Source organism: Mytilus galloprovincialis, chromosome 8 (genome assembly GCF_965363235.1).
Source record: "Mytilus galloprovincialis chromosome 8, xbMytGall1.hap1.1, whole genome shotgun sequence".
In the NCBI taxonomy this organism is placed as follows: Eukaryota; Metazoa; Mollusca; class Bivalvia; order Mytilida; family Mytilidae; genus Mytilus; species Mytilus galloprovincialis.
The window spans coordinates 25,635,200-25,649,355 of record NC_134845.1 but is presented as its reverse complement, the minus strand read 5'-3'; the positions used below and the strand labels follow the sequence as shown (position 1 = coordinate 25,649,355).

General features: G+C 32.6%; 1 protein-coding gene across 2 annotated transcripts in view; it reads left to right on the top strand.

The window, feature by feature from the left end:
- The first annotated feature begins 3,052 nt into the window (after positions 1 to 3,052).
- LOC143085406 (putative N-acetyltransferase 16) overlaps positions 3,053 to 14,156 on the top strand; it is a 32,605-nt gene continuing 21,501 nt past the window's right edge. For both annotated transcript variants that reach the window (XM_076261737.1, XM_076261740.1), the window contains exons 1-3: positions 3,053 to 3,159; positions 6,592 to 6,792; positions 12,461 to 12,682. In XM_076261737.1, the coding sequence (XP_076117852.1) occupies positions 6,616 to 6,792; positions 12,461 to 12,682 (399 nt within the window). In that variant the 5' untranslated portion in view covers positions 3,053 to 3,159; positions 6,592 to 6,615. The remainder of the gene's footprint in view (positions 3,160 to 6,591; positions 6,793 to 12,460; positions 12,683 to 14,156) is intronic.

The following is a 14,156-nucleotide window of genomic DNA, read 5'->3' as shown; positions in this document are numbered from 1 at the left end:
TAATTCTGTAATATTTGAATCATGATCTTACCGAACCCCGGCCTGGCTACTGGTCAATGTAAAGATTGATCTACACAACGCATGGAGTTTATATCAAGTATCAACTGTCTCAACAACGTTATCAATGTAAGAAATTTGTAGTCTTGTTTTAACTTAGTTATAATTGTTTACAGTTATGCTGATTAAGGTCAAGGTACAGCAAAAGGGATATTTCACATGTTTTGGTATTATAGTCGTTACTACTTGTATATGGGAGATTTTTAACATGTTTAAGTAATATCAAACTATTGCATTTTTGTTTTTTCATAGCACAAAATCCAATTTCAATAAAGCAGTAATAATTAAGTACAGTGCCGAGAAATGAAAAGGGTTATAATTTAGGACAAATATTATATATGGTAATCTTACCTGTTTAACGTTAAAATAAGATGTTTAAATCTTCTGTGTGGATATATATATAAATGTTCAGTAGAACCACATGATACCCATGACAAATATGTGTATGAGATAGATAAACCATTCGAATCTAGTTTTTGGATACTTTATATTTTTATTGGGAGTGTAAACAAAATAAAAATTTCAAATCTCGGGAAAATACACTGTAAATGAATCGAACATGTCAAGGGGAGTTTGATTATTTTTTTTAAGAATGCATATAATATAATAATAATAATACGACCAGTCACCTCTTACTGGGTAGCAACCGTACAGTCCCGTTCTTTGTGTCCCCCTTTTTTTCTCACTTTCCACACGCGTGTCATTGTTGAACTTCAAGAGCATAATCAATTAAAATTATATCAACTAAACATGGAATAGATACATTTTTCCAAATATATAATTAAGTAAGCAAGAATTATCGTAATATCTATATTTGATAAATAATATATTTGGGGTATTTGGTGTTTATTTGAAAATTATTGAACTTGAACCCAAACGGGAGAAATACGTGTATATAGTTGTTTTGACTTCTCTCGTTCAGCATCAAATTCTTTATATGCTGCCAGTCATTTATGGGGATTGCTCTGACAAATCTCTTCAAAATATGTACGAGGTCTTGATTTAGCAAATATGTATGGGGTCTTCATTTAGCAAAAATGTATGGGGTCTTGCTATGACAAACCCTCTTACAAATATGTATGGAATCTTGCTCTGACAAATGCTCTTACGAATATGTATGGGTCTTGAATTTACAAATATGTACGGGGTCTTGCTTTGACAAACAAGTATGAGGCCTTGCTATAAAAATTTTGAAACAGATATGGAGTCTTGCTCTGATAAAAAAAAAGTATGGGTGCTTGTTCTGACAATCCTTCCTCTTACGAACATACTTCGATACAGCTCTGAATTTGGATTGTGATTAAATTTTTGACATTATATGGGTTTCTGACACAAAACAAATGTCAATATCTTACAAATCTATTGCCCAATATTGTTCAATTAAATATTTCTTCTTCAAACTTTTCAAAAATCTAAAATTTTGAGAAATTTGAAGAAGAAAAAAAATGAAAACTACTACCACCCCCTTTTTTGCAATTATTCATAAACCTGACATTTCTTTATGTACATTATTTACAAGAAGTACGAGGGAGGTAAGTCCGAACATACCCAACATTGTATATATATTTTTTTTTTTGGAATACCTCCCTTACACTGCTTTTAAATTGTCTTAATTGTCCATTGACTAGACAAACCTAGGTTTTCCCTTTTTTGCCCCTAATTCCAAAACATTTTGAGCTAAAAAAAAAAAAAAAAAAACAAAGTCAATATTAACCATCCCTTCATGTTATGGAAACTTGTGGTATAATTTCATAGATATTCATACACTTAAACATGTTAAACACAAGTTATTGTTTGAAAACTACAAAAATGCTTAATTTGGGCCCCCTTTTTTGGCCTTTAATTCCTAAACTATTGGGAACATAACTCCCACAATTAATCCCAACCTTCCTTTAGTGGTACTGAACCTTCTGGTAGAAATTTATAGAGATCCATTCACTAAACACTAAAACTAAAGTAATTGTCCGGAAACTAAATGTGTCTTCGAACGACGACGACGACGCAGACGACATGATAGCATTATACGACGCAAACATTTTTTTTGCGGTCGTATAAAAATCAGTTTGAAATGGCTGAGCTCAACAGATTAGTACAAAGTATACTTATCTGTCAGAACAAGACATACTATCAGGAGCCTGTAATTCAGTGGTTGTCGTTTGTGTATTTGTTACATATATTTGTTTTTCGTTCATTTTCTTTACATAAATAAAGCCGTTAGTTTTCTCGTTTGAATTGTTTTACATTGTCTTATCGGGGCCTTTTATAGCTGACTATGCGGTATGGGCTTTGCTCATTGTTGAAGGCCGTACGGTGACCTATAGTTGTTAATGTCTGTGTCATTTCGGTCATTTTGGTCTTTTGTGGATAGTTGTCTCATTGGCAGTCATACCACATTTTCTTTTTTATATTAACATATTTATCAGAAGCGTCTCGAAGTATCATATTTATGTGAAAAGAACTACTGTAGATACAATCATTTTCATGAGTATCATTTTTCTTGCGTTAGGGAAAACTTGCATATTCGTGGTTATTTGATTTTGTGGTTTTCCAATCCCACATACACAGCCTATAGAAAATTTGCTTTTCGTTGAACATTTGAATTCTTGCTTCACCTGTACTTACGAGCATTGGTATCGAACGAATAGTATGAATCCACAGTATGTATTGGATGCAAAAGCTTCTAATTTATTCCAACATTTTCAACTTTCATAGCCCATACAAGAAACAAATAGGTGTAAACATTTCAAGTGTACCAACTTGGCCTTTTCTTCCCTATTCTAATAAGAAGTTCCATTTCTTTTGTTTAATTTCAACAGGATACCATTCTGTCTCAAGTAAGAAAATTGAATACTTAATAATATTTTTCACAGCATATACCCGTAAAATTCGCATCGGTTATTATTTACCATCCAATCATAACAGACATAAACAGAAAACATGTGCTTACTATAAACACAAACGTGTTATAAACACGTGTTTATAGTGAAAAATCACTGGACCGTTAAATTATCATGTGACCAATAACTTAAATATATATGTGTATTCACTGACATTGATTCAAGATTGTAAACATCACTATCACCTGTGTGTATTTTTAAGACGGTAAGGGTACATACACAAACGATGCAAACGGCTAAGCGTGCACATGTTTTGATCATTTGTTTCTTACATACGTTTGCAAAGTTTACATAAACTAACTGTAACTTTGACAAACTATGCACTCGCTAAAAATGCGTCTACAGTTTGTCGTTCATCGTTTGTTAGAACAAACTCTACATTTGTTTCAAACTTCACCCTGATCATCATAAGGAATTGAAAAATATGGCCGTGTTTACACCTTAAAATTTGCTATGATATATCTAGAAAATTTTTAAGGCATTGCAGGAACTAGATATATAAAAGTTATATGTAGTATAACGTTACGTTTCAGAAAATCAAAAACTTACCTGGATTTTGATGAGCAGTTTCTTTCCAGTCTGCAGAAGATAGCAAAATAAACAAACACCTGAGTTTCATTTTATACGGCCCAATCAGTTACACAGTTTAAATTACCTAATATTTGCAGATGTCTATTGTCCATTTAAATCAATACTACTGACAACATGTATTATATGAGGGGAGATTCTCAAACCTCTTTCCCAACTTAGTTTATTTTGGCACCTTCTGCCATGTCTGCAGGAACGAAAAAAACTGAATAGCAAAATCTAGTAAAGTTAATAATTTTATGAAACAAGAAATGCATTTGAAATTCATATATCTAGTTCCTGCCATCCCGTAAAACTTTTGCATGTGCATAGTTTTGTCTGTGATCAGAGTAATATTTGTTGTGTTAATACGGCCTTATTAGCCAAAAGGTTATGATGAACCTTTAAGTGTCAGACAGTCTTTGGAACACTCAGGCAATTTAGAAGAATTTCACAACATAGTAGTTAAACCGCGAAAAGTAACCGACCCCATCATTCTATTTTGAAGGATAGTGATTCGAGATACCTGTAGTCCGAATGCCATCAAATTAAGGAGTTTCTAGTGCATCTTAACCAAATCAAAACTTGAAATACCAGAACAGGATATGGAAACGATTTTTAAATCGTGCACCATTATACATTTTGAACATAAATTAAAGGGGCATTGACTGTCAATTTCATGTCCACAGATTTGACTCAAATTCTCATATTTGATTTAAAAACCCTCCCCCCTTTTCATAAAATACTAAAACGTATTCAAATTACAAAAAGTCTTGAATAAACAATTTAAAATACATGGGCTCTATGATATGTATCATCGTGTCGTGTGTTTTTAAGGCTAGACACCATCTTATTAACTACCAAGTTAACCTCGAATACTGCCGACTGTTATACATGTATAAGCGAAATAAACATTAACTAGCAAACTCGTGCAATTGGATTTTTACTAGGTCTGTTTAATTTTATATTATAGGTAAAACATATAATATAACAAAAGAAGATGTGATATGATGCCAATGAGACAACTCTCCACAAGAGACCAACGTGACACAGAAATTAACAACAATATGTCAACGTACGGCCTTCAACAATGAACAAAGCCCATATCGCAAAGACAGCTATAAAAGGCCCCGAAATGACAATGTGAAACAATTCAAACGAGAAAACTATCGGCCTTATTTAAGTACAAAAAAATGAACGAAAAACAAATATGTAACACATAAAGAAACGACAACCACTAAATTACAGGCTCCTGACTTGGGACAGGCAGGCACAAACATACAGAATGTGGCGGGGTTAAACATGTTAGTGGGATCCAAACCCTCTCCTAACCTGGGACAGTGGTATAACAATAGAACATAAGAACGAACTATAAAAATCAGTTGAAAAAGGCTTAACTCATCAGATGGACAAAAATAAGTTGATCATCGTGTTTACCTGTATAAGAATGAGTTTTTGTGGATCGAACCAGTCAATCAAATGATTTACCGTTGTTTCACTTGCAACGTTTACATTCTTTTCCTTTGAATAATTGAACACGCATAATTCATGCGTAATCTATTTCTAACTAAGGAGTTAAATTGAAGTTCACATGAATACGGATTCAATGAGGTCGAATTATTCACTTCCAAGCTAATATTTCATCATCGATGTTTCTTAGCTTATTTTAAGGTGATACCCAACACTTTCACTAAAATTAATTTGTCTCCTTTAATTTTCATAAAAGTTTGTCAAAGTATTTACTTTAACCCTTTAACAAAACTATAAAAATTTCTAAAATTTTGAACCAACCGTTTTGTCAGATAAATTACACTGGTTATATAGCAGTTTGACAAACACCAATGTTGATCATTGAGAAGCTTTATATTCCTTTTATAACACAACGTCATTAAAACGTTTAGCTAACTTTACAGAGTTATATCCCTGTAGTGTTAGATACCACCTTAACACAAATGAACGATACTTTCTTCTAAAAGCGAATTATTATTTTACTCTTATTTATGATTCAATTTGAACAAAAACTCATATTTACTATTTTTTATTTATCTCATAGCTAGTGCATCTTTAACAAATTTAGTGTAAAATTCAGTGGGGTTTTGTTTGTCGTGTTTTTACAACTGCTTGATTCTAAGGTAGATTTTTATTTTTATTATTTACAATATTTATATTGCGCATTATCTAATTAAAATTACTATAAGCGCTTAACATAAAACAATCAATGCAGTTAAAAGAGGTGTTAACATTAAATCAATCAATGCAATAAGAATGAAATAAATTTTTGAACACATATAAAAAACAAAAGGAACAGAATAGATTAAAAAATAAATTATCATAATTAAAAGGCATGTTATACTACAACGAAAAGAACAAAGATAAAAAGTCAATGTCACTCAATATAAAAAAATAAATTTAATCACTGAAAGCGAGTCTAAAATAAAGGGTTTTCAATTTTTTCTTAAAAAGTTCGATTGAGTGTTCATGTCTTTGATGGCTAGGTAGATTGTTCCAGAGGCTCGCAGTAGCTTTGTCCAAACGTCTTTCTCCATTAATTTTAGTGCGTACATGAGGTTGTATTAGCTGCATTGCATTTTCCTATCTAAGAGATATTGATGGTTGATAGGCGGTAATGAGTTCCTCAAGATAGACAGGCGCTAGGCCATGCAGGATTTTTAAAGTATACAAAAGAAGTTTATATTGTATTTGGTACTGCACCGGGATCCAATGAAGTGACACAAGAACTGGTGTTGTATGATCATGTTTCTTGGTACGTGTAACGAGCCTAGCTGTAACTTATTCACTAAATTGGCATTTACTCCATATAGCAAAGCGTTTCCGTAGTCTAGACGTGACGTGACAAGCGAGTAGACTAAAGTTTTACAGGCATCCTTGATGATATTTGCGTACAATATAAGTAAGTATTGCATAGCAAATCTCTGATTCTTCGACAAATGTAGCATTCTAACAGTATGATGTTCCTCTTGTAGTTCAGTTATTACACATTACAAAACTAGATTGTATGATATGTTATATTCTATCCCTAATCTTTTGGCGTATATTACTTTCGTTGCAGATTTCATTGTCATCAAATGTTGAGATGAGTAATCGAAGTATAAAGATTGTCCGTGTAACAAAGGATGATTATGATAAAGTGTGCGCTATAACTCCACCGGGTCAAATCTACAGCGGAACTGACTATCTTCCGGATTACTTTCACATGTTACTTGATATGCCAAATGTTGAAGCGTGTGCAGCTGTTGTTGATGGCAAATTTGTGAGTAATTTGTTTATATACACTGGCAGTAACGCGAAGTTAGAAAAATGGGCTACCTTTGCATTTCTCGACCATTTACATTAGATATCGATTGGATTTAAAAAGAAGTTATAAATTCAAGTTTGAATAAATACTTTAAAAAGGTCGTATAGTACATATAAGACCTGAAATATTTATACTCGACTTTACGATAACATAAGAATGAAAACGGGGAATGTATCAAAGAGATAACATCCCGACGAAAGAGTAGAAAACCACATATGGCCACCAATGGTTCTTCAACAGAGTATGTACAATCTACACTGGTAGTCATAATAACTCTCCAACGGCAGCTTTCATCATCAAACATTGAATTTGTCTTCAGCATATAGATAAGTTTAGGAAATGGAGTCATTTTCAAGTTGCCACAATTTACACGGAACACTGAAAGATATCTCTGAAATGGTCATTTATATACAAGATGTAAGTTTAAAACACCTGATAATTGAATAATTACTGACTGATATTAAACAAGTGTCTAGCCGTGGACAGTATATATAATATAACTATGAATGTGTCCTAATCGATGTAACTTTTGTTTGATATGTTTTTCGATGGAGACGGATGAAAATTGTGACTGATAAATGTTTAACAATTTTAGAACTAATTGAAATATATCCTTTAATCTGACTGTGTGTGTGTTCTGTTTACTAATGGACTATTTTCATATTACAGACTTTTTACTCCGGATTATACGATTTGTATAGGTTTCCTTTTCTGTGGTTGGACATCCTGGTAACAGTCAAGTACCAATTAAAAATCCCTATCTGTTCAAATAAAGTTTGCAATTTTCACAGCTTTCTTAATATTTTACCACAAGTTAAACTCTATAGAAACAAAGTATATATTGAACCATAAATGTATAACATTTCTACCTGCCTATTTTCAACATACCTTTAAAGTCTTATATGAAACATCTGACCTTGAGAACAAAGGCACTACCAACATAATCCTTGTTTTTCTGGAAATCTTTTCAGGATTAGTATACTATGGAGCGCATTAATCCTAAATTATTAATGCAAACTCATAGACAAGTTTATTTGGGATCAAACTTGTTTAAATATATTTCTCATCACCAAGAGTTTCATTTCTCCAAATGTGTTGGTTAGTTAAGGTAAACAGTGACATCAAAAGCACTATTTTGTGTTAGAGTAGGGCTACTTTTACATACGTTCTAAATTAGAGGGAGTCATTGCTGGTCTGACACCTAATATGAAAATAGTCTATTTCGAAGACATTTTAGTGCACTTTTTGCTGACATCAAAGTTATTGTATATATAGTTTTTAGGCAGTTAAGCTGCCTTATGCGAGCACCCTGGATTTTGGTTCCCCCTGGGAATTTTTGAAAAAGTGCCATTTCTCTGATCTGGCAGGTCTGGTAGATTATTTATAACTAATTAGACATTTTTTTCACACTTTTTGTTATGAAAAACAATAAATATAAGGAAGATTACCTTAAATGATCGTCGATTTTCCCAAAACAATTGATGTTCCCCATTTGAAAAAGTTCTAATTAAAAAGTTAAGCATAGCTTTTTATCGTCTGTGCTTTTGATGAAGATGTAAGTGAGCTATTGTAAGCATAATTTCATTGCCGAAAATGTTTGTAATGAAGGCATTAAAATTTGCCAAATGGCGCATGGATATAATTTTGCGGCTATTTTTAATCAGTGACGCCGTTGAATTTGGTGGATTCCATCCCAATAAAGGTAAATATTTAAAAGCATTGTCTTACTTCCTCTCTGTATAAGTCTTGAATTTGTATGAATACTTGATTATTTTATTTCTACATTGTATGAAGATATGTATTTTATTTAATTATTTAATGCAAGCTGATGTTATTATTATTTGTCATCGTGTCTCTCCGTACTTGCTATGTATCGTGGAAACCCCCAAACATTATACTCGATCAGGGCCTTTGCAATTTTAATCGGGACCTCATTTGAATACGTATTTATAGATTTTGTCGATGTCAAGGTCATTTCAAGATGGATTTCCTTCATCGTGTTTTAGTTAAGGCTTTGGTGTTACAGACTGCTACATGTGCTTTGATATAGCCAAAGGCACTTAAAAAATATTAAGATTACTACTTTATCAATAATTTGCTAATGGACAGCATTATTTCACTTCAAAAGTATATAATTGTAAAATATTAAGTACGAAATTTGTGACGCTTCCCAAGCCGTAATTGATTTGGATTTACAAGCACTTTTCATTTTCCGGATATTTAAGCATTCGTGAAATTTTCAAGAATCATAACTTTTCGTTTCCTTCAGCAACTTGATACTGGTAAACCACTTTTCTATGAAATTACTGTGAAATAAAACTCGCATGGTACGAAAAGAAGCCTGTAGAAGGTAACGTTGTGCGTTACGAAGTTACGTTTTTAACAAGTTACAAACAGTATTTTTCTTAATTCCTACATCAATTATTTATAGAACAGATATATTATTTTATTATAACATTGGCAATGTATGACAGCGAATCCGTGATCAAGATATTTCACTAACAATTTCAAATAAAATTGGAATGAAAATGGGGAATGTGCTAAAAAGACAACAACACGACCAAAGAGCTGAGAACAGCCGAAGGCCACCAAATGGTCTTCAATGCAGCGAGAAACTCTCAAACATGAAGGCTTGCTTCAATTGACCCCTAAACAAAAGTTACTAGTTCAATGATTATGGAGTTCATGTCATACTAAACTTAAGTTGGAATTATACACAAGAAGCTATAATTGAAAATCATACAAGACTAACAACGGCCAGACGATCCTGACTTGGGACCCTAGAGAATTTAAGCATTACAAATGTAATTATAAGGGCCTCAATAAACATGAACATGGACAAAACTAATACATAAAGATTTTAGACATGAATATATAAAAAAGAAGATGTGGTATGATTGCCAATGAGACAACTGTCCACAAGAGACCAAAATGACACGGACATTAACAACTATAGGTCACCGTGCAGCCTTCGACAATGAGCAAAGCCCATACCCCATATAAAAGGCCCCAATAAGACAATGTAAAACAATTCAAACGAGAAAACTAACGGCCTTATTTATATAAAAAAATGAACGAAAAACAAATATGTAACACATAAACAAACGATTACCACTGAATTACAGGCTCCTGATTTAGGACAGGCACAAACGTAAATAATGTGGCGGGGTTGAACATGTTAGCGGGATCCCAACCCTCCCCTAACCTGGGACAGTGGTATAACAGTACAACATGAGAACGAACTATAAAAATCAGTTGAAAAAGGTTAACTCATTAGATGGACAAAAATACAAGTGGACGTGACATGAAGCCTTTATGCTACATTGTATATGTAAAAATTTTAAAGCAATAATGAATATTATACCTATTTGTATTTGTTTTTATTTCAGCTTAATTCCAATCTTTTGCAATGGCTAATACAAGAAGAGGCAAGGCATACATGTACATGTATATGTACAATACATGATTCTCTGTAGCAACTGGATTGTCTATTCACGCCTATAGTTCCACAACAACAATGAAACTCTAGACTACTACATGTACGATGTTATGAAAATATTTACATATACCTACATGTACATCTACATACATGATCAATTTTGAAGATTGTTTTTGCCAGGTATAATCATGTCAACTAATACAACAAGTTTCGATTCAGCTTTCTGACAGGAATTATTTATAAACTTGCCAGCAGTTACAACAAATGAATATTATTAATTGAGTTAAAAATTAAGCTCATTTGGACAGTGAAGTGATTTTGACGCGTATTGAAGTAGACATTAAACATGTTAAACGTTTCAAATTGATATCGAATTATGTGTAAATGCAGCATTGATTTATTTAAGAAATTAAGAATAAAGAAATATTAAAAAAAGATGGACAAAATATTTGTATTAGATTTGTTGGCATTTTTGTCTTGCCAAAGATGAGAGTCAAAAAGAGAGGCATACATGTATATATAGTTGTGTTGTTTTGTCAGCATGGTCAGCATCAACAATGTATTACAAAAATGTAGTTTGTGATTGTGTGATTAGGTCTAGTTTATGGGAGGTCAATGATATTTGGTACGCAGTTGTGTTATCATAGGTATATCTCATTACCTGATTACCAGAATATTTAGCCCCACCCCCTTTGTCATAGTCAATTGACTCTGAAACTTAGTTTACATGTATTAGTTTTTGATTAGGTCAGTTATTGAGGAACCACTAGTGAATGGTCAATGATATTTGGTGTGCAGTTGTATAAACTTTGTCACTTTCAATTTCTATTGAGGATATTTGAGCCTGCCCCCTAAATTATTCTCTTTTTACTTGGAAACTTACGTTACTTTGAAATTTCATAAAGCTTTTGATTATTTTACTATGAAGGAAACCAATCGTCGTAAGTCAATGATAATTGCCATGTAGGTGAAGAAGCATTAGTACATTTCAGTTCCATAGAGGATATTTGGTCCTTACCCTTCGGTCATATGCATGATCTATTGACTTTGACTATAATTATGTTAGTTTAAGATACCAGTAATCTATGTGTTAGGGTTTGTTTAAAGGGGACAACTTATGAAAAGTCAATGTTATTTGGTAAGCAGTTGTATAAGAGTTGGCACATCTTATTTCCATAGGGATTGTTCAGCCCTGTACAATCAGTCATGGATCATTGTCTTTGAATATATTTTACATGTTAATGCATTTCTATTTTAATTCTATTATTTGTATTATCAAAATAACAAATAGGCAAAACATGTCTCTGTATTAAAAGCTGATTATAGATAAGACATGTACAATTATTATAAAGATAAGAATATGTGGAATGATAGCCAATGCATCATAATGAGACAACTATATATATATATCCACTAAAATAAATGAAGAAAGTAAGCAATTATAGTTAGGCAACCATACAGGCTTCAAAAAATGTTGTATCATTGCTAGGCCATTATAACAACATCAGCATTTATTGTAATATAACTTACAAGAAAATTACACCACTTAAGATAGTTTCAGCTATGATTTGATGATTGTGTATACAATGTAGGTGCACCAACTGATGCAACTAAAACTGCTAATATGGCATATTCATACTTGAGAATATAGTTGAATTAAACCATACACCACTGCTGGACCCCATTATTGAAATTATTAATCTGATAAGAATAATCCTCCATGCAGCTTGTAACTATTAGCAAAACCTACATGTATACTGCATAGTAAGCTTTAAAAGACCAGAAAATTACAAATGTAAAACAATAAAACTACAGCAGCCTGATTTATGTACAAAACAATTATGAAAAATGGATATGATATACAGCAACAATTACCAAATTACTGGGTCCTCAATATGGACAGGCACAATTTTAACTCTTCCCTTACATGTGACAGTGTACAGTATGTGCATAATCGCAGATATTAAATATTAAAAAAATAATTGGACAAAACTTTTGAAAGTGGCAGGATTGGATAGTGAAAACTTTAGGGTACAAACATTATTCAATACTTGAGAAATAGCCGAAATATTTTCACCAATTTTTCAACAATATTCGTCTTAACTTCTGCCAAGTTTGCCTCTCCTTTTTTTTTACTTAACTGCCTACAGCGCCTTTGGATCTTTGATTTTGTTCTATTTTTAGGCTAGTTTTTCCTTAAGTTATGTAGTTGATAATGGAAGAACAGTAGTAACTAGAGCAGGCAGGACAAACAAAGACTATGCGGGAATGGAATTATTTGATATGTTGTTGAAAAATACAACAATGAACAGAAACTATGATAAAATAGCAGTAACTGGTGGAGCACACGTTAAAGCAATATTCGATCAAATTAAGGACGGAAAAAGAGAGAAAATTCTTATGATGGTAAGACAAAATACAATTTAACATTATATTTGTTACTTGATATATTTGCCATACGGTGGCCTTGTACAGAAAATGACTTTCTGAACACATACAATTCATTTTCGCGTATTGTTTAAACAGTTAAGAGTGTTCATGCTATCTCTTCACTAACTGAAGGTCTGTACTTTGTACAGCTATTTCTGAGGGTATACCTGGTGTATTGTAAATAATAACATTAAGTCAGAATTGCATTAATATTTGCCAGTCTCTTTGTAAGCATTAATTACATCCAAAAATTAAGGAATAACAGTACTGTATTGTAGATTTGACGGTCGCAAATGCAGTTTTACTGGCGATGCGTAGCGGAGACAGTAAAACGGAGATTTGCGACCGTCAAATCAAAATTGACGGTGGCAACTCTTCAACTACAGTACTGTTATTCCGATTCTAATGCATTACAAAAAGAAAAAATACGATAAAACTTGAAAAAATGTCTATATTTGTCAAATAAAAAAAAATCCGCGAAACTTCATGAATGATTTTGGCACAAAGACGTCATGGCTAAACGTGACGTCATACAAATGAAAACTTACAAACTGGAGGTTATTACGTTACCTGTACGCTTCAAATTCGGATAAAATTGCATTAAAACGGCGAATTCGAGGTAGGTGTTGTTTTATTTTTGATTATATAGTAGTAATCGAACATTTGTTGTTTCATCAATTCAAAATGGCGGGTCCCTTTTTAGTTAAGCCTGGTCAACTGTGGATTTGACGGCAACTTTTAGCCAATGAAAACAATTGTTACATCCAAATTGCATTAGAATTAAAATTGTTAAGACGCTTGAACATGTTTATGAAAATGGTTGACACAATTATCACAACTAAACAAAAAGTAGTTTTGTGGCATTAAGACATTATTATTCTGCCCAACAAACTGCAAGAAATCAATACACCTTATCGCTATTTGTCCGCCATTACTGGATATCACACAGGTTCCCGTAAAATTTTGACGTCATAAAGCAAAATATCTGACGCCACAATGGAAAAGTGATTGTTGTATACGTCAAAAGTTCAAGCGGCCGGGTCAGCCGGGATTAGCGATAAGGTGTATTGAAAAGGAGGGGTGGGGGGTTGCCAGAGAAAATAATAATAAAGCCGTCCTAGCGACAAGTCAAAATGGTCTGACTGAAAATCCAAAATCCAAAAATCAAATAGCCATTATCTGACCTTCATTTTAAATCTGTAGATATACATTTTTATAGGTGTACTATAGTCAAACTTACGAATCAAACATGAAAGATACTTGTTTTCGTTTCTTATAATTCACGGTAATCTCGCATTTTATTTCTTTAAGGTTGTAACACTAATTTATACTTCTAGCACAATTCCTATTGGTTCTCGTTTTTTATTTCACTGAAGAGAAAGTCCTGTTAGTTACTTATATCTAACCACTTTTTGAATTAAGTTTCTAATGGCGGTTAATGAGTATGGCA